Genomic DNA, 25,161 nt, shown 5'->3' with positions numbered 1-25,161 from the left:
TGTAAATGTAAATGTAAGTAATAATACCACTGTTTTTGGTAATACCCTGATAGAACAGCGCTCTGGTAAAAGTCCTCTAAAACTTAATTATTAAAAGTAAAAGTAGCCTACTATATATACATACACTAACTGCCTTGTTAACGTAATAATATTCATATAAATAAATGACCATAAATCCTCTTAACACGCAACGGCCCGTATACGGTTCAGGAGAGAGAGATGTAGAGAGAGGAAGAGGGAGAGAGAGCGAGACACACACACACAGAGACTCTCAGCCCCCCCTTCCCTCACTATGCGTTCCCAGTGATAGCTTACAGTAGTTAGCGTTAGCACTGCAGGTTAGCTTAGTTTAGGGTGACCAAACGTCCTATTTTGCCCGGACATGTCCTCTTTTCACGCCTTGTATGGGGCGTCTGTTTTTATTTATTTATAAATTAATGAAAATGTCCGGGTTTCAAAGACCTGCAGTGTGTAAAAAGACGCTCGCCTGACATATCGTCATGTAACTCGAGAACCGAGACACAGAATTGGTCGACGAGTGAGGTGGCATTCGAAAGGCAACAAATAGATCTTTCGAATGGTATAATGTTATATGTATGGCGAAAAATGTAGCCCCGAGCCGCTAGAGGCTCGCAAAGTGCTGTGACTTGCGTGCGTTCCGCGCACGGGCATGGCGGCCCGACAGGGTACCACACCTGTTAAGATTAAAACTCACATGGACACAGAATTATTTTTTTTTAAAGCTGTGCAAGGCGAGAGTTTGTTTGCAAAGTTGACCAAATTATTTGTTAGTAATAGAGGTAATAGAGGCAAAGTAATAGAGGAAAAACGGCGCTACAGGGATAAAATTGAACTTCAGTTTGAACAGGCTGACTCCAGAGCTATGTGGCAGGGCCTCAAAACGACGACAGACTACAAAGGCACCTCCCTCAAACTGAAAAGTGACATCTCCTTAGCAAATTATCTCAATACCTTCTATGCAAGGTTTGAGGCTGGTAATAACAACACCAGCCTACAAGCCACGGCAATGAGGGGGGGGGGGGGTCTGCTAATGGAGACTCAGTGTTCAGGGTAACGGAGCATGAGGTGAGGTGGACCTTTAAAAAAGTGAATATCAGGGGCGGCTACGTGGCGTAGTGGGCAAGGCGCTCGCCACGAATGCGGAGACGCTGGGATCGCCTGTTCGATCCCAGCGCTCCACATTGCTTTCAGTTTAGCTGGTCGTCCGTACTAATACACATTGGCCGTATTAGGGGGTGGGAAACTGATGGGTGGGGATCGGGCGTTGTGGACAGCGACTCCTACAGGTCGGTTGGTGCGCCTGCGCAGTAGAATCAGGAAGTGTCGGGGCAGCGTGAGCCTCCCACGCGTTACTCCTCGCCACTGAGAGATCGAGCTGCGCAGGTGAAAAGATGAGACTGCTGTTACCTCAAGTACCGGAGGGGACTTGTGCTATGTATGACTTAGTCCACATTGCAGCCGGCTTGTGGGAGGCAAGAAACAGCGTTCGTGACAGGGGAGGGTTGAATTGGATGATACGAAATTGGGATGGGAGAAAATATAGAAAATGGGAGAAAAAGTGGATAAAAAAAAAAAGTGAATATCAGGAAGGCAACAGGACCGGACGGCATCCCCGGCCGCGTCCTAAAAGTCTGTGCCGACCAACTGGCCCCGGTATTCACTGACATACAGTATTTAACCTGTCCTTAGAACAGGCTGTCATCCCCACCTGCCTGAAGAAGTCCACTATCATCCCTGTACCTAAGAAATCCAAGCCTGCTTGCCTCAACGACTACCGCCCTATAGCTCTCACCTCCATAGCCATGAAGTGCTTTGAGAAGCTAGTAAAGGGCTACATCTGCTCCTCCCTCCCCATCAACCTGGACCCCCTGCAATTTGCATACAGCCCCAACAGGTTCACGGAGGACGCCATAGCCCATGTGCTGCACACAGCAGCATCACACCTGGACAAGAGGAAGGGGAACTATGTGAGAATGCTATTCATCGACTACAGCTCGGCATTCAATACCATAGTCCCCTCCAAACTCATAGCCAAGCTCAGGGACCTGGGCTTGAACTATGACCTCTGCCAGTGGGTCTTGGACTTCCTGACGGGCAGACCCCAAGTGATGAGAGCAGGCAACTGCACCTCCTCATCCATCACCCTCAACATAGGGGCCCCCCAGGGCTGTGTTCTGAGTCCCCTCCTCTACTCCCTGTACACACATGACTGTGTGGCTCAGCGGAGTAACAACACAATCATCAAATTTGCTGACGACACAGTAGTGGTGGGCCTGATCTCTGCAAACGATGAGAGGGCCTACCTGGAAGAGGTCAAGGTCCTGGCGGGATGGTGCCAGGAGAACAGCCTCTCCCTGAACGTCAGCAAAACAAAGGAGATGATTGTGGACTTTAGGAGGTCGGGGGTCAGGGACTACAGCCCCCTCAGCATCGACGGGGCACCGGTTGAGAGAGTGAACAGTTTCAAGTACCTCGGAGCCCACATATCCGAGGACTTGACATGGACCACACAAATTGACAGTGTTGTGAAGAAGGCACGACAACGCCTCTACTTCCTCAGGCGCCTAAGGAAGTTCCAAGTCAGTCAGAAGATCCTTAAGAACTTCTACTCATGTACAATAGAGAGCATGCTGACTGGCAACATCACCTCCTGGTTTGGGAATAGCACTGCACAAGACCGAAGCAGACTACAAAGAGTGACACGTTCAGCCGAACGCACAATTGGAGGGGGGCTTCCCACCCTCCAGAACATTTACAACAAGCGGTGCAGGGGTAAGGCTAAGAGAATCATCAAGGACTCCAGCCACCCAAACAACTGCCTCTTTGAACTGCTGCGGTCAGGCAAGCGATACCGGAGTCTCAAGGCGAGCACAGAAAGACTCAGAAGAAGCTTCTATCCCCAGGCCATCAGGCTGCTCAACGAACAATAAACACTATGCAACAACCATCAAATGCACACAGCACACACATCCACACGCACACACTCACTTTAAACAAACAACACACTGCAGCACCCACTCTCGACACTTTAGATCACCTAAACACACTTTATATTTATTGGTAAAGGATTTGCACTACAACTCGTACACCTTACTGTAAATTGTACCTAAATTGTACCTCATCCCATTTCTGCTTTGCACTATATAGTATTGTATAGTACAGTATAGTACAATATACTATACATTGCATAGTATATTGTATATCGTATGGTAACTCAGTTACTTCTATTCTGCATCGAACATTGTACATATGTCTATACTGAACACTGTGACCTCTATTTTTACTTCTATTTTACATGCTATACTATTTTATTTCATACTTATCTTGTCTAGCACAGTCTCTGGAGCATAACAGTAAGAAGCATTTTGTATAAAAGTATTCTGTACTTCTGTATGACAACTATTAAAGAAACTTGAAACTTGAAACTTGTTAGACCCAGGAAAACAGAGGATGCTGAAAATGCGTTTGCATTTTATACAACAGCTACAGAAAAAAGACATTACCAGACTCTTAGTAGCCTTATATTTGGTTCATGGTGCCTCAAAATGTTTTTGGTTTGATTTATGTAATAAACAGGTAATAAATATGTCATGTTCACTAATGGAAAGTTATGCAAATGTACAATTGCAAAACTGCATAGTGCACTTTAAAAATAATTAGCTTAGTATCTTTGTGAGGATACTGTTTTATTATTTACATTGAAAAGATACAGAGATCATTTGTTAAAGCTGGATTTTCTACAGAAGAGGTATTATTTAGAACATTATTTCATATTTCTTTGTTTATTGTTGTCCAGTAAGACTTGAAAAGAGAGCTATTATTTTGTTACAGGTTCATTTTTAAGTTATTCTTGTGCCATTGAGATTTGTCAGAGAGATCATTTTAGGCATAATAAAGCATGTTGATTGTTGAGTAACTTTGGTTTGGTGTGTCTTTGGTTATAGAGAAATATTATTGTGTTATATAAAATAATATAAATAATAATTTTCTATCCATACAGAGGAGGCATACTTTTAACAATAAGGCATATTTGAGTAAACTTTGAGTATCATGTATCTCGAGGCTGGGGCCAGCATGTCCTCTTTTTTGGAAATCAAAATATGGTAGTTACCTAGCTTAGTTAGAGTTAGCAGATAACATTACAGTAGTTAAGGTTTTTAGTGCAACGTGGGTATACAGGAATGGCGAGGATGCAAAGCATGTTAGTGTTGCTTGCAGAGTTTTCGTTGCACATAGAAACAGCATGACCTGCGAGATGAGTTGTTACAAAGCTGGTCCGTGCTACTCTGTCTATTATGAAATGACAATTGCGAGTTGACACACTCACTACACAAAACGATTACTTGCACACTGTGCTCCTAAATAATTTTTCCAGTTCGCACAAATCAACTTTTAGGGGCATATGCGAGTGAAATGCTCGCACTGTAGCGCCCTGCTGGGTGCGAGTGGGGGAAGTAGGTGAAAGTTGACGAGCGGAAATTAGTTGTGAGTGAAGCTTCAGACCGCATGGAGGTGGATAGCCATTTTGGATTTTCACGCTTTTATTTTTTTATGGACTTCTATCAAATTTGGACCTGTACTACATAAGACTTCAGGCTATGGAAACGCTGTGTTATCCAGCTCATACCTCTATGCTGGAACTTAAAAACAGGAATCTGGCAACCACTAAAAAGAAATGCGAGTACAAGTTCAAGTTCAAGTTCAAACCTCTGTTACTCTATTTCATTAGCACTAGCTTTAGTAACTTCAGAATGTTACCTTTCAAAGGAGACCAGGCTCATGCATGTGCTATAAGTATAAAGGATAAAGCTAAGCTTTGCAAAGAAAGTATGCAGTCCTCAAAAACAAAAATGGCCACTAGAGGATAAAATATTTTACATTCTCTAACGCCAACACATAACATGTCACATGAATGCTTTCACATTTGTGGCTCGCCTGTTAACACATTGTGCGCCAAAAACGAGTATACACATTATTGCCATGCGTTGTGCACCAGAAACGAGTTAACTCGTTTTTGGGATCAATATTTAATTTTTTCGCCATGGCATTCATAATTCATCCAGCCTCCCTCCGGGACGCAGCTGGACCCTGTTCTGATATTGTAACGCCTCAATACCGCCCCCTGGTGGATTTCAGGCGAGTTACACTCCAAGCCAAATCGGAAGTGGCGCTCTGTGCATCTGGGAGAATCCTCCAGTAGTAATATCTTGTAACGTGGATCAAGAGACACAATCGAGTGTATTGGGATCGCTTTCTAAACGCAATAATCAATATGATTTCGGCGTTTATTGCATCATACAAAAGGGAAATGGATCTAGCAGATCGACGTCAAATAATTGGAATATTTTTCCTCCAGTCTCATCGGCGAACGGTAAGAGGAATCTAACGTTATTTTCAGCCCGACCATAGCTGACTATTATTTGGAAATCCAGAGGTTTTAAAAACTGGTGCGACAATAACTGTCTGGTTTTAAATGTTAAGAAGACTGGGGAGATGGTGTTTGACCCCAGAGGTGTTGGGGACCACAGGCCTGTGGTCATCCACACACAGTCCATCTCACAGGTCTCTTCATATAAATATCTTGGGATTTTTGTCGATAACACACTAACCTGGAACACCCATGTAGATAGGATTTTATAGTATGTCTGCACTTTATGTGCTCATTTCATCATTCATCAGTTTTGTGTCAGTCTTGTTTATCTGATCTTATTTCTGAAGATGCATTTCCATTGGCTAATGGTCGAGATATAAGTCACTTGTTACTTGATATTACTGTAAATCATTTGACATCTATTGCTGACTGTTCATACATTTGTTACAATAAAGATGCAAATAATTGTTATCTCTTGTCCAATCAGAATATTTTTTTTATTACAAAACATTGAGATATCAAACAGAAAAATTGTCTTGTTTACATCAGGTTCACAGGTTGGGTAGGAAGAGTGGGTGGGGGACACTGTACAACTGAACAAGCAAAACTGTACATTGGAATATTGACTCCCTCCCAGCAGAACTCTGCACCGCCCCAACTCTGGACTAATTTAAAAAACTGCTCAAAACCCACCTCTTCAACTTGGCCTTCAACCCCTAACTTTCTCACTTTATATGTATATGTTGTGTCTGTCCACTATGTTTGTTAATTTGTCATCTCCCCCCCCCCCCCCCTATGTAAAGCGACCTTGGGTCCTCTGAAAGGCGCTATATAAAACAAAGTTATTATTATTATACTTGGTCATTTACTGTACATTGGGGGGGGGGGGGGGGGGGGTTGTGTTAGGACATTTACAGGGGCCAGTTTAGAATTGCAGTCTCCCGTAGGTGTTTTTTGAGAGTGTTTTTGAAAGTGGGAAGTATTTTGACATGTACATGGGTACTTTGGTCGTGTAGTGTATCTTGTAGACCAGGCCCATTGCAAGTTGTGTCTACTCTAAGCCATCCTAGGTTGTCAAAGTGGGCAGGGGTGAGGTGGGTTCTAGGAGTAAGGTCAAGCAGTAGTCTGACCAGATTGTTTTGAGATGTTTGTAATTTTGTTTTTGTTTCTGACACAGGTTCCCCTCAACTACAGTATAGACTGTTAATAGATGACGGGACCTAAGATGGGTTTACACACTGTACCAGGAGAACTGTAGACCAGGAGTTGTGTTACAAGAGAAGTGATTCAAAACTAAAACTTTGTTTGTAATGACAGCTTCAAGGATGCTTTCTGTATGATCACCCGTATGATCACCCCCCCCCCCCCCCTCCTCCAATGTACAGTTTCTACGCCAAATGTATATACACTCTTTTTCTGGACACTTTTGTATCACAAACAGTACTGTATTTGCAAATCTGATATGTCATAAATGTATAGATGTAGCAGTACTGTCTATCTGTATGTCATGTATGTCATATATGTTATGATGAATTGAAAATGGGGGACCCTGATGTAAACAAGACGAAAGTCTTTCTCTGGTCTGCATCCCCTTAACAATTGTATGTATTGAGCTGTACTGTACTGTACCCATTCTGCAATCTGTTAATAAACTTTTCAATCAATCAATCAATTATTGATTATTTTTTTTATATCACGTTAACAATCAAATGGCTAGCAAGCTCACCTGTGACATACTGTACAGTGCAAAATACAAGAGTACAATCTTAGTCAACTTTTATGAAAACAATACACAAGTTGGAACAGTTTGAACGTTTTATTTTTACTTTCGTCTTGTTTACATCAGGGTCCCCCATTTTCAATTCATAATGACATACATGACATACAGGTAGACAGTACTGCTAGTGTACATCTATACATTTATGACATATCAGTTTTGCAAATACAGTACTGTTTGTGATACAAAGTAGTAGTAGATAGTAGACATAGCAGCATAGTGTAGGTAGTAGTAAATAAAACGATATGCAAAGGAAGGGGACGCGTCGCTACTGTAACTCCGCCATCACAACCATTGAACTATTATAACTCTGTTACACCTATACACGGCTGGCCCATAGTAGGTAGTAATAGATAGTAATACATACTGTACTGTAGTCAGAAATAAGACGTTACCAAAATAATAACGTTTAGGCAAATCACAGACGCGGATACACAGTGTTGAATGAGGAAGTCAATAATCAATAGACCGCCGCCGCGCCGGGCGACTTTGCGCCTCCTGGCGGCATAAAACAGAACAGCAGCCTGGGTTCCCAATTAATTAAAACGACGTGATATAACCGTGCGCGCGTCGCGGCAAAGCGCCCAGGAATACTAAACGCTTCATCTATGAGGCTGTAACTGTGGCGAGACTAAGCAAAAAAGACTAAATCGAGACTAAGCTCAGGGCGGTCAGGTGGCGTAGCGGAGATTGCATTCGTCACCAACGCTGGAGACGCTGGGTTCGCGTGTTTGAATCCAGCTCCCGGCGTTGTCACCAGCTTAGCTGGCCGTTCACACTAATACAATTGGCAGTATTAGGGGGTGGGGAAAGCTGGCGGGTGGGTCCTGGGCGTTGTGGACAGCGACCCCTACAGTTCGGTCGGGGCGCCTGCTCAGAGAGGGTAGGATCTGGAGAGAGGTAGTGCGGCCTCCCACACGTTACACTCTCCCAGTGAGAATCTGCGTGGCCAGGCTGGCTGCCGGCTGGCTGCACATGCGTCGGAGGAAAGCATGTGACAGTCTCCGGCCTCTCGGACCAACAGTAGGGGAAAGTGTGCAACAACCAGGAAGGGGGTTGGGAATTGGCATAACGACTAACAGTGGGATGGGAGAAAAAATCGGAAAAAGGAGGGAAAAAAAAGAGACTAAGCTCAGACTAAAATGCTCAGACCTGTAGTTGACTAAAACTGACTAAACGCAAAATAAATGAAGGTGACTAAATATGATAAACGAAAAAGAGCATTTGACACATGACTAAGACTAAAATAAAGAATAGCTGACGAAATTAACACTGGTTAGAGGTTAAGTATCTTGCTCAAGAAGACTTCAATAGCTGGGAGGTGTGGGAATCGAACCGGGAAACTTCCAATAGGGAGGTGTAGTGGTTACGTCATTTTTGTTTTTTCCTGTTCCACCCTCTGTTCCACTTAATGTATTTGCCCATTTCTAAAACGGTTCGTTTAAAACAAATAAAGCATGGACATTGGCATGGTGTACCTTTCTGTGCGTATTCATCCACAATCTATAGCTCAACATGAAAATATTCGCAATTTAATCGTAAAGGTAGCAAAATAACAACGTTTATGTTTTCGTTCGCTGGGAAACTACACTGCTATTTGGCGCTGCTTACTGACGTCACCACAGTGTAGACACCTGGCTTTAGTCGCAGACCTAGGATCAGATTCCCCTTACATTCGATAAGCTTAACAATTCGTACAATGGGAAAATAACTGACCCTGAATCTGTTGCTAGTATCTGTTTCACCCAACACCAGTTTATAGCCAACCACAATTTTTTTCTATATTTGTATTTATAATTTAAATCGTATAACCTTATTTCGCTGCATATTAAATCACTGTAAATACTAATGTAAATCATTGTTTTGTTGTACATATTGTGTATAGTTTATAACGTTATTGTTTTTTACATAACGTTTGTAAGGGCAACCTAACAAGAAATGTTGCCAGTGAGGGAATACTGGGTGAAGCTCTTTCCTACGCGTGATGCTTGTTGATAATAAAATGATGTCTTCTCCTTGGTTACTGTTGAGAGTTTTTATTACTACTTGCGGTGTGGACAAATATAAGCATACAAAATAAACTCAAAAGGTGACTCAATATAACTGAAAACAAACAAACGAGCACGGTAAAAAGATAGTGTGGCTTCCCTGTAATAATTACCCAATTTCTCTGCCGCTGCACACCTGTGAACACATACATATAGACTGCACCTGAGCGCACATGAGCCCCGCCTCATAGCTGAATAGCCAGACAGTTATTTTCACGCACCATTGATAAATGAGGGCCCAGGAAGACTATAGCTCGCCACTTAGGTGGCAGCTAATGGGGATCCTTTTAAACAATAAACAATAATGATATCTGCATTGCGTGGAAAAAAAGCACTCACAAAGGTATGGAACATACTAAACAGAACACAGTATTTATTGTTTATTTACAATTATTTCCACAAAAATAAGAGAGAATCGATGAGAAATTATCCAGCCGTGTATGCACAGTCAATTTCGCAGAGTAAATTTTACTCAAACTGAGTATACATTTTACTCAAACTGAGTATACATTTTGCTCAGTTTGAGTAAAATGTACTCAGTTTGAGTGAAATTTACTGTGTGTTGAGGGGAAGCAACGTCTGTCTTGCTTTGACACAGACAATTTATCCTATCCTGTGCCCGAGTGGCCGTAGGGCCCTTAAGGTTTTCCCTACAGCGGCGCCGGCCGCTACAGGGGTCAGGCGGAGCCGTTATGGCAGAGTTCTCCGCCCTCCTGTTCATTGACTTCTTTTGTTATGATGAATTCTGGGGGGACGTATGTAGTGGGTGCTATGGACATAATTCACCATTATATTGTTTTGATGTATTGATGGGGCACTGTCACTTTAATGAGGTTGGTTTTGGGGGTTGGGCTTAGAGAATGTCATTGATAAAACGTTTGGTGACGACGAGCTGTCAGGGTTTAGCACGGCATAGATCTGACAGCTGTCACTTGTGCTAAAAATATAATAAATGACACACTGCTTGGTGTTGTCGCAAGATAGAAATTGTGCGTCTCTCCTTTCCGATGATTTCTACAAAAGTGTCTAATCTTGCAACATATCGTTTTTTGAGTATCTTTGAGAACTGTGATAGCAGGGATACCGGTCTATAATTGGTAAACAAATGCTTGTCTCCAGCTTTAAATAATGGTATAACCTTTGCAATTTTCATTTTTTGAGGGAATGCTCCCATTTTGAACAACAAATTGAATATATGAGATAGTGGCTTCACAATTCCTTGAATAATATTTTTTACCAAAGACATATCAATGTCATCCCCATCTGTGGAGGTTTTATTCATGCATTTGTTTACCATCTCAATAATGTCCTCTTTCTCCACAGATCCCAGAGATATTGAAGCAGGGTTACTTTCTCCACAATCTTCCACCGCAAAACTCTTCCCAGTGTTGACTATTTCATTGGCTAGTTTTGGTCCCACATCAACAAAAAAGTTGTTAAACCCATCCTCTACCTCATTTATAAGAGTAATCTTTCTGTCCTTTTCTGTAAAATAGTCAGGGTAAGCTAGGTTTGTTGGTTTATTTCTAATAATACTATTTAATATGTCCCATATTCCTTTAACATTATTTGTATTCAATAATTTGGTATAATAATCCTTCTTGCATTTCCTCATAATACGAATTAGTTTGTTTTTGTATTTTTTATATTTTAACTCTGCTTCTTTTGTTTTGTCTTTAATAAATATCCTATATAAAGTATCTATATACCTTTTGACATCCACAGATTTTCTGCCAACTTGTTCTTATTGCTACACTGTTTCAGTGGGCAGTTTGTCATACAGGACTTTACATTTGTCTAGAAATAACCCATAAGCTTCGTCAACATCTGATTAATCACATATACTCTTCCAGTTGCATTGCAATAACTCATTTGTGAAAGCAGATATCGTTTCATCAGTTCTTATTATCTTGTATTTTATTTCCTTTGACTCCCTCCTCTTCCTATAATTACACTCATAAACTGTAAAAACAGGTAAGTGATTGCTAATATCTTCAATTAATAATCCACTTGTCGTATTACTTTCCATATTGTTTGTAAAAATGTATACCTGTGTATATAGCCCATAGCTTGTGTAGATTGTTCTTACCATTGCACATTGTTTGCACTTTACAATACATATTGCTCTATATTATACTGTGTTTCATTGCAACTAATTGTTGATTCTAAGCCTACAGAACATACTACCCCTAAGGCTGCTATCCTAGAGCCATATGAAATCTGTTTAATTTTTTTCCAAATTCCATAAAAGAAAATTCCAAATTCCGTTTTTTTCCGTTTTAATATTTCAGAATTCTGTATTTTGCTTTGTACGCTCATTTTACCATCATAAATAGTGTCTAATAAGTGGGAATGAATAAATGTCCACAATTTAATAAGATATAACAGTCCATTTAATAGGGCTGTCTTAAATACTTTGAAGCTTCGTTCGATGGGCATGGGATTCGAATATGAAAATAAAATTAAAAAAATTATATATATATATATTTTTGCAAAATCAACTCTGCCTCTCTTTGTTAATTAGAACAAGCAATGCTGTTTGTTATTTAAGATGAGGTCGGACTCGGCACTGACAGATTTGTGTTCATTGTGCTGCTTTTATAAAGCCTCAAATGACGGCTTACAATATTTCATGAAAGCAAAGTGTTTTGTTTGTCTACGATTTTAAAAGGTTTAAACTTTACAGCACTGACAAAGTTGAACAAAGTGCTGTACAAGTCCCACAACATAAAAGAAAGAAAAGGTAAAAAAATAAAAATAAAAAATAAAAATATATATATATATATATTTTTATAGTTGATTCCATTTTTATTGCTCAATTCCGCGATTCCGTCCGCGATTCCGTGATCGCGGATTCCATATGGCTCTACTATCCTTATATGCCTAAAGATATAAACGTTATACGATATGCAAAAGACAATGATAATATGTGGTGTATTGTGTAATAAATAAATTAGTTGACCTCGCATTGTGCCAATATCTCCCCGAACTCCTCCACTTTGTTTATCTTACCTGTATATAAATGCCTGTATATAAGTACATTAATATGAAACGGTACATTAATATGAAACTGTGGTACACCGTACAATCAATAACACTTTAAAATACTCGAGTGACTGACGGACATTTCCCGATAGCGTTGTTTTCCCCCCGGGATATATAGGAGGGGCACCGGAAGTTATGTTGTTGTCATGGTTACACGCAAGAGAACAGCTGTGTGGACATAACAAGCGTTTTGGACCTGTATGTAACGGTTGAGTCTGGAATTAAACGACACAAAAGAAACATAAAATTCTCCTCATTCTTCAATGACGGTATGACAGAACGCTACAATATTATCTTTGATATGCCTACGTCTTAGCCTACGTGCCAATAGCCGGTGCACTCTTACAGGCAGCCTTGGTGGCGAGCTGCGGGGAACATAGAGCCTTGTTCAGAAGCGGGCGGGACCAGGGAACAAAGAACCTTTATTTCGGGAGTGGGGAACATAGGACCCTTTCTTTAAAAAAAAGCGGGGAACATAGAACCCGGGGAACATAGGACCCGGGGAACATAGGGATGACCCCACACGCATCATGCTGGCTAGCAAGCTAGCTAGCTACACGTCACGGCCTGCTGATACCACGATAGCTAACTAACGTTAACGTTACAAGCTCAAAAACCTTATAACTACTACTGACGTGTCCATAAGTTCGCTGGCAGAATACTTTGTGAGGACAAAAGTATACAAAGAGCAGAGAACCATTTTAAATCGGGGCATGTGGAGGAGTTTCGGGAATGGCTAGCAAGCTAGCTAGCTACTAACGTTGTTGTAGCCAATTTAATGATTTTCTGACGTTATGTTATTGTATGAAGGCACCGTGTCACCATGAAAGTGTTGACCAATTAGCTGGCAGTGGGCACAGGAGGCGGGGCTCATGTGCGCTCAGGTGCAGTCTATATGTATGTGTTCACAGGTGTGCAGCGGCAGAGAAATTGGGTAATTATTACAGGGAAGCCACACTATCTTTTTACCGTGCTCGTTTGTTTGTTTTCAGTTATATTGAGTCACCTTTTGAGTTTATTTTGTATGCTTATATTTGTCCACACCGCAAGTAGTAATAAAAACTCTCAACAGTAACCAAGGAGAAGACATCATTTTATTATCAACAAGCATCACGCGTAGGAAAGAGCTTCACCCAGTATTCCCTCACTGGCAACATTTCTTGTTAGGTTGCCCTTACAAACGTTATGTAAAAAACAATAACGTTATAAACTATACACAATATGTACAACAAAACAATGATTTACATTAGTATTTACAGTGATTTAATATGCAGCGAAATAAGGTTATACGATTTAAATTATAAATACAAATATAGAAAAAAATTGTGGTTGGCTATAAACTGGTGTTGGGTGAAACAGATACTAGCAACAGATTCAGGGTCAGTTATTTTCCCATTGTACGAATTGTTAAGCTTATCGAATGTAAGGGGAATCTGATCCTAGGTCTGCGACTAAAGCCAGGTGTCTACACTGTGGTGACGTCAGTAAGCAGCGCCAAATAGCAGTGTAGTTTCCCAGCGAACGAAAACATAAACGTTGTTATTTTGCTACCTTTACGATTAAATTGCGAATATTTTCATGTTGAGCTATAGATTGTGGATGAATACGCACAGAAAGGTACACCATGCCAATGTCCATGCTTTATTTGTTTTAAACGAACCGTTTTAGAAATGGGCAAATACATTAAGTGGAACAGAGGGTGGAACAGGAAAAAACAAAAATGACGTAACCACTACACCTCCCTATTGGAAGTTTCCCGGTTCGATTCCCACACCTCCCAGCTATTGAAGTCTTCTTGAGCAAGATACTTAACCTCTAACCAGTGTTAATTTCGTCAGCTATTCTTTATTTTAGTCTTAGTCATGTGTCAAATGCTCTTTTTCGTTTATCATATTTAGTCACCTTCATTTATTTTGCGTTTAGTCAGTTTTAGTCAACTACAGGTCTGAGCATTTTAGTCTGAGCTTAGTCTCTTTTTTTTCCCTCCTTTTTCCGATTTTTTCTCCCATCCCACTGTTAGTCGTTATGCCAATTCCCAACCCCCTTCCTGGTTGTTGCACACTTTCCCCTACTGTTGGTCCGAGAGGCCGGAGACTGTCACATGCTTTCCTCCGACGCATGTGCAGCCAGCCGGCAGCCAGCCTGGCCACGCAGATTCTCACTGGGAGAGTGTAACGTGTGGGAGGCCGCACTACCTCTCTCCAGATCCTACCCTCTCTGAGCAGGCGCCCCGACCGAACTGTAGGGGTCGCTGTCCACAACGCCCAGGACCCACCCGCCAGCTTTCCCCACCCCCTAATACTGCCAATTGTATTAGTGTGAACGGCCAGCTAAGCTGGTGACAACGCCGGGAGCTGGATTCAAACACGCGAACCCAGCGTCTCCAGCGTTGGTGACGAATGCAATCTCCGCTACGCCACCTGACCGCCCTGAGCTTAGTCTCGATTTAGTCTTTTTTGCTTAGTCTCGCCACAGTTACAGCCTCATAGAAATGTATCTTGTATCTTGTATAAGTTGGTGTGAGTTTTTTCTAAACAAAAAAAGCTAACATTAGTTGCTGGTTTGACTTATGTAAGCTATTTAATGTGTTCTATTGTGGTGGATCAACATAATGTAGCCATCCGTCATGGAGTAATGTAGGGAAGAAAGAGGAGTTTCCTTTTCTGTATGGTGCTTTATTTCCAGCTCAATATGGGGTTTTACAAGTTGATACTTCCCTTTTCATACACAACACTACGCTAGCTTCAATGTAGCATCCGGTCCGTCCTCCCATATCTCCCGGGGGGGGACAACACCCAACTAGAGCGACACACAAAACCCCAGAACATTACAATAATTCACCCACGGAACGATGTGTTGGGGATAAGGGTTCCGCACGGACAATTATGTTTGTTACTTTCCTGTCTGCAAACGAGTTCCTGTTAGCTAGCAAGTAGCAAGTTGAAGTTGAATAAACGTTTAGCAAGATTTTATTTTATATTAAAAGGTCACCCGTCTTATAAATGGCCTTTTCCAGTGTTTAGCATTGTTTTCTAGCAATGGGGATTTGTATCAATGGGGTCTGTGTCTCTAATTCTCATTTTGGCGGATTGCTCCAATTCAGTTGAGACAAGATCCTCCCCCAGGAACTAAGCCACTGATTTGACTCGCTATCCTATGTAGCAAGGAGCTGATCTGCATAACTAACGCCCCCTCTATGGTTGTAGCGCACTCAACAACAGAGCAAGTGGAAATACTGACACTTCCTCAAACAGGTTGACGGCTCGGGTGCCGACAGAGAGAATCAACAATTCGCTCAACAACGAAGCAGTGGGGGCGGCTACGTGGTGCAGTGGGCAAGGCGCTCACCACGAATACTGGAGACGCTGGGTTCGCCTGTTCGAGCCCAGCGCTCCACATTGCTTTCAGTTTAGCTGGTCGTCCGTACTAATACACATTGGCAGTATTAGGGGGTGGGAAACTGATGGGTGGGGATCGGGCGTTGTGGACAGTGACTCCTACAGGTCGGTTGGTGCGCCTGCGCAGTAGAATCAGGAAGCGATGGGGGCGGCGCCCCTCCAAAGCGCAGACCCCTGACGCTGAAAGATCACGCCGCGCAGGTGAAAAGATGCGACTGCTGTTACCTCGAGTATCGGAGGGGACTCGTGCTATGTATGACTTAGTCCACATTGCAGCCGGCTTGTGGGAGGCAAGAAACAGCGTTCGAGACAGGGGATGGTTGAATTGGATGATACGAAATTGGGATGGGAGAAAAATAGAAAAATGGGAGAAAAAGTGGATAAAAAAAACAACAACGAAGCAGTGGGAATAATGCGGAAGCGGTCTCCTTGTCCCTGACTCTCCCTGTCTCTCCCTCTCCACGGTCCACCAGCATTTTACACACAATCGCAGTCGAGCCGCTCACACAGCGCACATGCGCGCACGGAGCAATGTATCCTCTCTCCCTCTCCCTCGTTCTCTCTCTCGCTCTCTCTCGTATACACGTATCACGCTGTGTGGGTGACTGTCACTCAAAGTGCTTATGGGCAGAGCCCAGCCCAAAACAGCTTGAAATCTTGAAGTGGAACAATGCTGCTTTAGAGTACTTGATTAGAAATACAAAACAATGATTTAAAAAAAATTATAACTTACAGATGTGTTCCATAGACTCACAGGAATTGTGTAACATTGCCCAAATAGTGAAAGGAATAGCAAAACATGGGACCTTTAACTCAGTAGTTAGCGTGAATTTTCACAATGGAAAGCAAATGAATACAGTGCAAAAATACAACAGCAATGAACACTTATCACCAATAGATGTGGCCAAAACAAACAAAAAAGGATCTTACTTTTTAGCTGGATGTCTGTAGAAATGTCAGCTGACTCTTCAGGTAGACTGAATCCTGCAGAAGAGCACAACATGTTCTCTTTGCTCTTCAGGAAGAAGTCCACTGTATCCAGTTGATGGTTCTTCAGCCCAGCCTGGAAGAAAAGGAACAGTTTAAATGGGAAAAAGGGGGTCGGATCTTGTAACTCTTGTATTTGTACTATCCTCCTATCCAACTGCACTACATAGTGAATGTTCCAACAATACGTGGTCTGGGGTTTTCATACATAGTAATGAGTGTTCTGTGGTTAGGGTTCTTCTTATACATGTTGTTGTCCTCCTACCTGAAGGGCATGCAGGGGGATGGAGCAGCGGCCCCAGGCATTCAGGTGACACAGGGAGTCCACGGTGCCAGCGCTGCCAAACACCATCAGCTTGTTCAGCAGCTCCTCCTGGGACACAGCAAACAGCACTTGGGACAGACCGGATGCTAGAATACACAGACACACACACACACAAACACGCACACACACAGCAGAGGATAAGGGGGTTGGTGGTGGGGGGCGTGTAAAGGGTTTCGAGAAGCAGTTCCAACAGGTCAGAATCATATTAGAAGCAATTCCAACATGTCAGAATCAGTTTTGAAGCAGTTTCAAAAGGTCATAATCAGTTTAGAAGCAATCAGATTAGAAGCAGCCAGGGTTCACATAAATACACAATATAAATGTGTTTAACACAAAGACACACTATAAAAGTATATAAATATAAAACAACAACAAGAACAAATCACACAATAAATCACAAAGTGCAGGGACATTTTTATTCATATCAAGTACAAATATGCTATTACAAGTACAAATGTGCAAGTATGTTAATGTGAGTAAATATGCAAGGAAGGCAGCTACAGTGCTATTTTCCATTAAGTATATCAATAGCACTGGGGATGAAGGAAACAAAGTATTTTGGTCCAAACAGGTGACCTGAAATGACGACCTGAGGGCAATAGATTCAACTCCCTCTAGAGTGGATGGCCCTGGCAGTACAATATAGCATTAGCCCTCCTAAGGACCTGCCTGTTTCCATATTCCAATATTCCAGCAGAGGTATAAGCTGGAAAACACAGCGGTTCCATAGCCTAAAGTCTTAGGTAGTATAGGTTCAAATTTGATAAAAATCTGTTCAGAAATGGGTCTTTGAGAGACATCCGAGTATAACCGGCGACAAAAAAATATGCTCTCCAAAATCCATTTCCCCATCCACGGCTGTTCATTCTGAAGTGTGATTCACTTCTGGTTTTCGTTCGTCAACTTTCACCTAGATCCCTTATTCCCACCCCCCCACGTGGGGTATCGTTGGAAAGGTACACGCATTGGCTACAACGCTGACCAATCATTTATCATCATCAGCGGATGATTGGCAGTTCTGGAGAGTCGGGAGTCTGGGGTGGTCATCTGACGTGTGGCGAGTAAAAAGACGCTCGCCTGACATATCGTCATGTAACTCGAGAACCGAGGCACGGATTTGGTCTAGTGAGGTGGCGTTCGAATGGCAACAAATAGATCTTTCGAAGGGTAATTTATATGTTCAGCGAAAAATGCAGCCCGAGCCACTAGAAGCTTGCAAAGTGCCATGACTTGTGTGCATGGGCATGAGGGCCCGATTTCGGGCCGGTGCAAGTTAAGAGGTTAAAGTCTGTAGTGGATTGTTGTTGTTACTAAAACTTTCTTGTGCCAAAAAAAAGACAGAATGTGAATTCACCTTTATGTCTGCAGACATTCCACCTGCCTTTTTGCCTTGGCATTTTTTTTATTCAATTAATTCAAAAATCTATTTTGGTTTTGTCTAGTAGGGTAGTTTATCTATAATATAGGTGTACTTATTGTGACAAACGCTTGTGGTTGTAGAGTGTTCACTTGACTGAAAACCATAAATTTAAGGTCCACAACCAGAGAGATGAAAATCAAACATTTTATTGCCGTTTGTGGAAAGGAAGGGGTCGTTAATGCACACAGCAATCTCCCATCCACAGTCCAGTAGAATGGTTGAGTAGCAAGGTTCGGTACACAGAGACGGGTTCTCAGACAGTCCAGGGACAGGCGTGGCAGAGGGTAGTCAGGCAGGCAGGGGTCATACATGGATTTGCAGATCAAGGTTCTCCAACTTTCTCTGTGTTCAACCTTTTTCTCCCTTTCCAAACAGCTTGGTAACGAGCCGCAGTTGCGCTTCATGAATTAGCCACAGGTGTCATTACCGATTGTGGCGGAATTCTGATTGATGTAAAAGCCGGTTTCATCACAGGGACTCCTAATATGGACATAGACACACACAGTGGGAAGCAGAGGGCTCTCAGCATGGCAGTGACATGTTGGATTCCCTTCCTCCCCATGGATCACAATGTCATCCAGATAGGCGGCAGCATATTCCTGGTGGGGTCATGAGGACCCGGTCCATTAGCCTGACAAAGGCTGTCTTCTCTTCGGCTGCCAGTACCCCTTAGTCAGGTCCAGGGTGGTGATGTATCACACTCTTCCCAGTCCTTTTATGGGTTCCTCCACCCTGGGCATTTTGAACCTGGAGATGGCATTTAAATCGTTACGGAAATCGTTACAGAACCTTAACATCCCATCTGGTTTGGGGACCAAACTTGAACTTGAACACAATCGGGCTATACAATTCACTGGGGGATTCTTCTATTATTCCATTCTGTAATATTTCCCTCACCTCTTGTCGCATGGCTTTCCTCCGGGCTGGGATCTGGTATGTCTCAGTTTTACCTTTGTCCCAGGCTCTGCGATTATGTGGTGCTGGATGAGCTCAGTGTGGCTGGCGGTGGTGGAGAACACATCTAGATGGCGATCCACTAGCTCCATCATGTCCCGTCATTGGCTCTGGGTCAGCTGCTCCCTGACTAGCACAACCACTAGCTCAGTCTTGGCCGGCCACCCATTTTTTCAACAGGTTAATGGGATATACCTTCGTCCTTTTTGTCGAACTCGATAGTTTACCTCCACCACCGTTTTGATGATCTTGTAGGAACTGTGCCACTTGGCCAGGAACTTGCACTCAGAGGATCTGCAACAGCACTAGGACCCGATCTCCTGGGCCAATTCCCGTGGCTGTGCACTCTGGTTGTAGACTTGGGCTTGGGCAGTCTGGGCGGCCTCCATGTGTTCTCACACCAAGGGCCATAGGGTAGCCATGCGCATCTAGACTTCCTCGACATGTTCCACCAAGGTCCGATGGGGAGAGGGGTCCTTGGCAAGGTCGAGTAGCCCTTGAAACTTGAAGGGGCAGAAGCCAGTCGAAGCCTGGGGAACCTCTCGGATTGAGAACATCAAGTAGGGTCCCAGTTCCTCCCATTGGCTTCAATCACCTTCTTAAACATCTGCTTCAGGGTCTGGTCGAATAGTTCCACCAGTCCATCGGTCTGTGGGTGGTAAACTGGGTCTAGGTAATATTGGTGTAAACTGTAATATACAGTTTACACAGGTCCTTCATTATACGAGACATGAATGGGGTGCCTTTGGTCAGTATCTTCTCTGGCAACCTAACCCGGGAGAACAACATCATGAGTTCCCTAGCAATACCTTTGGTTGCCATGGTTCGCAAGGGGATGGCCTTGGGGTACCGAGTGGCATAGTCCAGCACCACCAGGATGTATTGATGCCCTCTGGCACTCTTTGGTAGTGGCCCGACCCGATCCATGGTGATTCTACTAAAGGGAACAGAGATAATGGGAAGAGGGATAAGGGGGCTGCGGAGGTGGGGGCTTGGCGCCACCTGCTGACATTCCGGGCACCATCTGCAGTAATCCTCCACTACCTTCTTGACTCCTGGCCAGTAGAACCTTGCCTCTATCTGCTACAGTGTCTTTTCCATTCCTATGGGAGTCTCCATCATCAGGCGATGATGAGCCTTACAATGGGGGTCGGACATTCGTCCACAAAAGGAGGTTGTGCATCTGTGCTTGAGAAGAGGCAGCCGGATTAAACACTCATTCATGGAACTGCTGTGCCCTGGTTATCAGCATGTACCCGTAACTTCAGGATCTCCGCCTTCAGTTCCCGATAACTGACAAGACTAATGGGCTGCCATGTTCTGGTAAGTCATTTGTCGAGCCTGCTACTGTTGCTGGCTGGTGAGAAGTTGAACATTCAGCGTTTTTAAATATGTGATTCACTGTGATTGTGGGTCATTTTATGGCTTTCAGTCAAATGACGTTGTTGGAGCCAAAATGCCCTTCTGTTTATTTAGTTTTACTTTAACTCACGGTGCAGAGGTTTGGCATTATCAGTCACCATGGCAACCACCACAGGGGGTGGTTACCCATATATACTGATCAGTGGGTGACAAGCCCCAGGTGCGCAAGGGGAATAGCCATACAGTTTTTGATCGTGTCTTGTCATGTTCGTGTTGATGTGCCGTATAGGTCGGCGTTCAGTGTTATTAGTAAAAAGAGTTTTTGTATATATTTTTTGGTTGATAATGGTCAATAAAAGGATTGGCATATCGAAAATGATACGAGCTCTCTGGACATTGAATTCTTCAAGCACGCGTCTAACTCAAGCCAGCCCACTTGCCCCTCGCAGTAGGCTTATAGGTAATGGTTCTACATTAGTCAAAAACTGAGGCTCTTCGTTTGAAATGGACAATTGCCTTTGTTATTTATTGGAAGACGAGGATAATGGCGCTGGGCGCTCAAGATTCATTCAACAGCTGATCAGCGAGACAGCGCGCTCTGCGCTCATGATTCAACAGCTGATCAGCGAGACAGTGTTTTGATTTCTGAGGCCGCTGAAAGACATTAGTGACAACTGTTTGGTTCACCGTTTCGCTTGGAATTGCGCGGAACGTGGACAATCTGGACCAAGATACGCCAGCACCGTCAGGACGAGCGGACGGATCACCAGCTGCCCCAGCACCATTTGGGCGAGCGGACGGATTGGGAGCTGCCCACCACCGTCAAGGAGCGGACGGATCACCAGCTGCCCCAGCACCATTTGGGCGAGCGGACGGACCAGGGAGCTGTCCTGCGCGCAAGCAGTTTATTGAATAGCGCTCGGACAAGGAGCACTGTTTGAAGTTGAATAGCGCTCGGACAAGGAGCGCTGTTTGAAGACTTTTCGAAGTTCAAAGAATAAAGTCAAACGGCCCGACAGCGCTGCGCAACGAACAGGTATGTAGCGCGCTACCAGGTATATCTTATATGGCCATATAAAAAACAAATGTGTGCACACAGGGTCAATTGAGAAAAATATAAAAAGGGAAAATTCCAATGCATTGGTGGTATATGGTTGTGCAACCCGTTCGTGTGTGTGTGTGTGTCTATTAAGGTTTGGTTAGAACGTCATGTGATGATTAACTGTGGGTTTTGTTTATTGTGATTTAACCAAAGGTACCGTTTCATATTGAATCTGTTGGTCTTATATTGTTGATATGAATTCTGATAAAGGTGTTCAGAATCCAACAGAGACCAGCGTTATGGTTGAACAGCCCGCCACGGTTGAAACGCATTGTAAAGAACCTTCATTGGTTGAAAAGTCACAGCCCACCCCCACAGTGGCTAAAACACAGTCCGAGGTGGACACAGGTCAAATCACACACAATGTTGATACCGATCAGCAGGTCACAAAACGCAAGAGCAAATTAACACCAAAAGCCCTATTGGATAAAATTGACACATTACATAAATTACATAAATCTAAATTTAACAAGGCTTCTAACTTGCAAAAAACGATTTTGGGGTTAATGCAAAGTGGATGCAAACAGGAGGTGCAATGCGCATTTATGCAATATCTCCACATATACAAGGAAGCAGCAGCAAACCAGGAGGCTCTGTTGCCAATAGTACCTCCTGAGGAAAGGGGAAAACATGACATTTGGTTCAAAGCCAAAATGATCAATGTCAATGAATTTTTTGATCACATGAATGCATGGACAAAAATTACAAAACCTGTGGAAAGTGTTAATGAGGATGAGGAGGATGTGCAAAATCTAATTAATCCAAATGACAGCATTTCTAATGTGGGAAGTAAAAAATCTGCTCACAAAGGTCACACAAGGTCTGGTACCAGAAGGTCCAGCAGGTCCAGCAGATCTTCTACCTCAGCAGCTCGCTTACAGGCCGAGGCAGATAGAGCTTCACTTGTGATTCGAGCTGCAGCGTTAAAGGATAAACACGCTCTGGAGGAGCAGGAACAAATGCTAAAAAAGGATAAACACGCTCTGTAAGAGCAGGAACAGATCCTGAAACACGCTCTGGAAGCCAAGGAACAGATCCTGAAAAAGGATAAACACGCTCTGGAAGAGCAGGAACAGATCCTGAAAAAGAAAAAGGAAACGATGGAGCTTGATGCACAACTGGCAGCTACCAACGCAAGAATAGCAGTATTACAATCCCCCAGTCACCAAGCTCTTTCACTCACACAGTCCGATGGAATGGACTCCTACTACAGGAAAGGAACAAGGTTAAAGGAACCCTCAGTCACTCTCAATCCTCATGCAAAAGAATATACATCACTACCACAGCAACCGTCTATGCACCCACCAGAACTGCAGCAACCATCTGCACAGCAATCATATGTGCAACAACCATCACTATGGAAACCACAAGCTATGCAACAGCAACAAGCACCCATTCAACAACCACCACCCTGGCAAATACCACAAGCTATGCAACAGCAACAAGCACCCATTCAACAACCACCACCCTGGCAAATACCACAAGCTATGCAACAGCAACAAGCACTCATTCAACAACCACCACCCTGGCAAATACAACAACCTATGCACTTGATGCAGCCAACACCCATTCAACCGCCCCCATTTTGGCGTTGTCCACATTCTCCACCATATGTGACACACTTGTGTGGTTGTAGGGTGTTCACTTGGCTGAAAACCAGATAAATTCAAATTAAACGTTTTATTGCAGTTTGTGGGAAGGAAGAGATTAATGCACTCAGTATTCTCCCGTCCACAATCCCGTAGAATGGTCGAGGTCCAGTAGCGAGGTTCGGTACACAGAGACGGGAATTAACCACAGGTGTTGTTACTCTGGCCGATTGTGATGGAACTCCATATATGGGCATCAGCCTGATTGTTGTACAAGCCGGTTTCGTCACCGGAACTCCTAATATGGGCATAGACACACACACAGTGGGAAACGCACACGTGTGCTCTCTATCACCTCTCCTCACCTGCTTCTCTGCTGGCTGCCACAATATACTCTCTTGAATATAAGTGTACAATAATATACTCACTCTTGAATATAAGTGTACAATAATATACTCACTCTTGAATATAAGTGTACAATAATATACTCACTCTTGAGCAACAGGCTGTGCTGTTCCTCCCCACTGCGCTGTACTGGCACTGCCTCTACGCCAGGTCTGTGGTAGCTCACACTCTGGGTCTGCAAGTCCCACAAGGCTATGGTGGTGTGGACGTTCCCCGGAGAGACAAAGGTCAGCACAGCAGAGAACTCGGAGACAGTGAGCAGCGCTGGGCTCACAGTGTCCGAGACAGAGAAGTGGATGGTCGCCCCTCCAGGTGGCACTCTGCTCTGGGATGTGACCTGCTGGCCCTCTATGTAGGGACAATCTGTGAACCAGGGGACCTCTCCAGCTGGCTGGTAGGGAGATGGAGTCTTGGCTTTGTTGTACATGGAGGTCAGCCGTGCTTCCCATGACCTAGACATACAGACGTGAGATAAGGACTTCAATTTAAGGCAGATCTGGATTTTGCAGTCAGCTGAAAGGTTGTTTTGAGAAAACAAATGCTGACAGAAATGATGACAATGAACAATGCAGTAACAACTTGACATAATGTGGCCAATAAACCTTATCAAGTCAAATTAATGAGATTATGAGAGCGATCACACCGTCCCATGTCCCTCATAATTGTCTGTTTTCACTTTTACCCATTTTGTGTCTAGAAGTTAATGAACACCTTGATGTGAGTTTTTTTTCTCAAACATATCCTCAGAATTCTATTTCATTTTCTAGAACTCTATAGGCATCAGTGACCAGAAGGCCTTGTTGGGTCTTTATTAAAATGGTTTGATCATACAATTCAACGGGTTAAAAACATAATGCTTACTATGGGAGGGGCATGGTGACACAAACACAAACAAAGCTATCTTTTCCTGTGGTCAATTTTATTTACCGGTCAGTGGTGAAGGAGGTTCCCAGCGCAGTGCAGCTCCAGCTGGAGCTGGACAGGCTCTCCTGGTCACTGGGCTCCTGGGACCTGAGGGAAGGACGACTGGGGAGCGTACGACATAGCAGATGCTCAGGGTACCTCCTAACAGGAAAACAGAGGAAAGAGGACTAAATTAATGACCGGCACGTGACCCGGCACGGTCTAGCCCACCTTGTTAAGGAGCTCACGATTCTTCCGAAAATCCCAAAATGTTTAAAGTGTATCTCTCCGTCACATAAAGGCTGGCTGGCAGTTTGCATAGAATAATCAACTCCAGCGCGCGCTCCGCAAGTCAGACAGACTCGTGCTGCTTGTGCATAACAGAGTATAGAGAGAGGGCTCTATAGCAGAGGTCGCCTGGCCGTGGATCATTTGGTACCGGGCCGCAAAGAAA

General features: G+C 43.5%; 1 protein-coding gene across 3 annotated transcripts in view; it reads right to left on the bottom strand.

The window, feature by feature from the left end:
• The window catches only part of spg11 (SPG11 vesicle trafficking associated, spatacsin), a 165,635-nt gene that overhangs the window by 133,237 nt on the left and 7,237 nt on the right, over positions 1-25,161 (bottom strand). For all 3 annotated transcript variants that reach the window (XM_084334705.1, XM_084334706.1, XM_084334707.1), the window contains exons 5-8: positions 24,732-24,869; positions 23,892-24,256; positions 16,913-17,058; positions 16,591-16,723 (exon numbers count right to left, since the gene is read on the bottom strand). In XM_084334705.1, coding sequence (XP_084190831.1) covers positions 16,591-16,723; positions 16,913-17,058; positions 23,892-24,256; positions 24,732-24,869 — 782 coding nt within the window. The remainder of the gene's footprint in view (positions 1-16,590; positions 16,724-16,912; positions 17,059-23,891; positions 24,257-24,731; positions 24,870-25,161) is intronic.

The sequence above is a fragment of the Notolepis coatsorum genome (assembly GCF_963971535.1).
Source record: "Notolepis coatsorum genome assembly, chromosome: 18".
Lineage (NCBI taxonomy): Eukaryota > Metazoa > Chordata > Actinopteri > Aulopiformes > Paralepididae > Notolepis > Notolepis coatsorum.
Note: the sequence above shows the minus strand (reverse complement) of the source record. Positions and strands in the feature narration are given on the sequence as shown.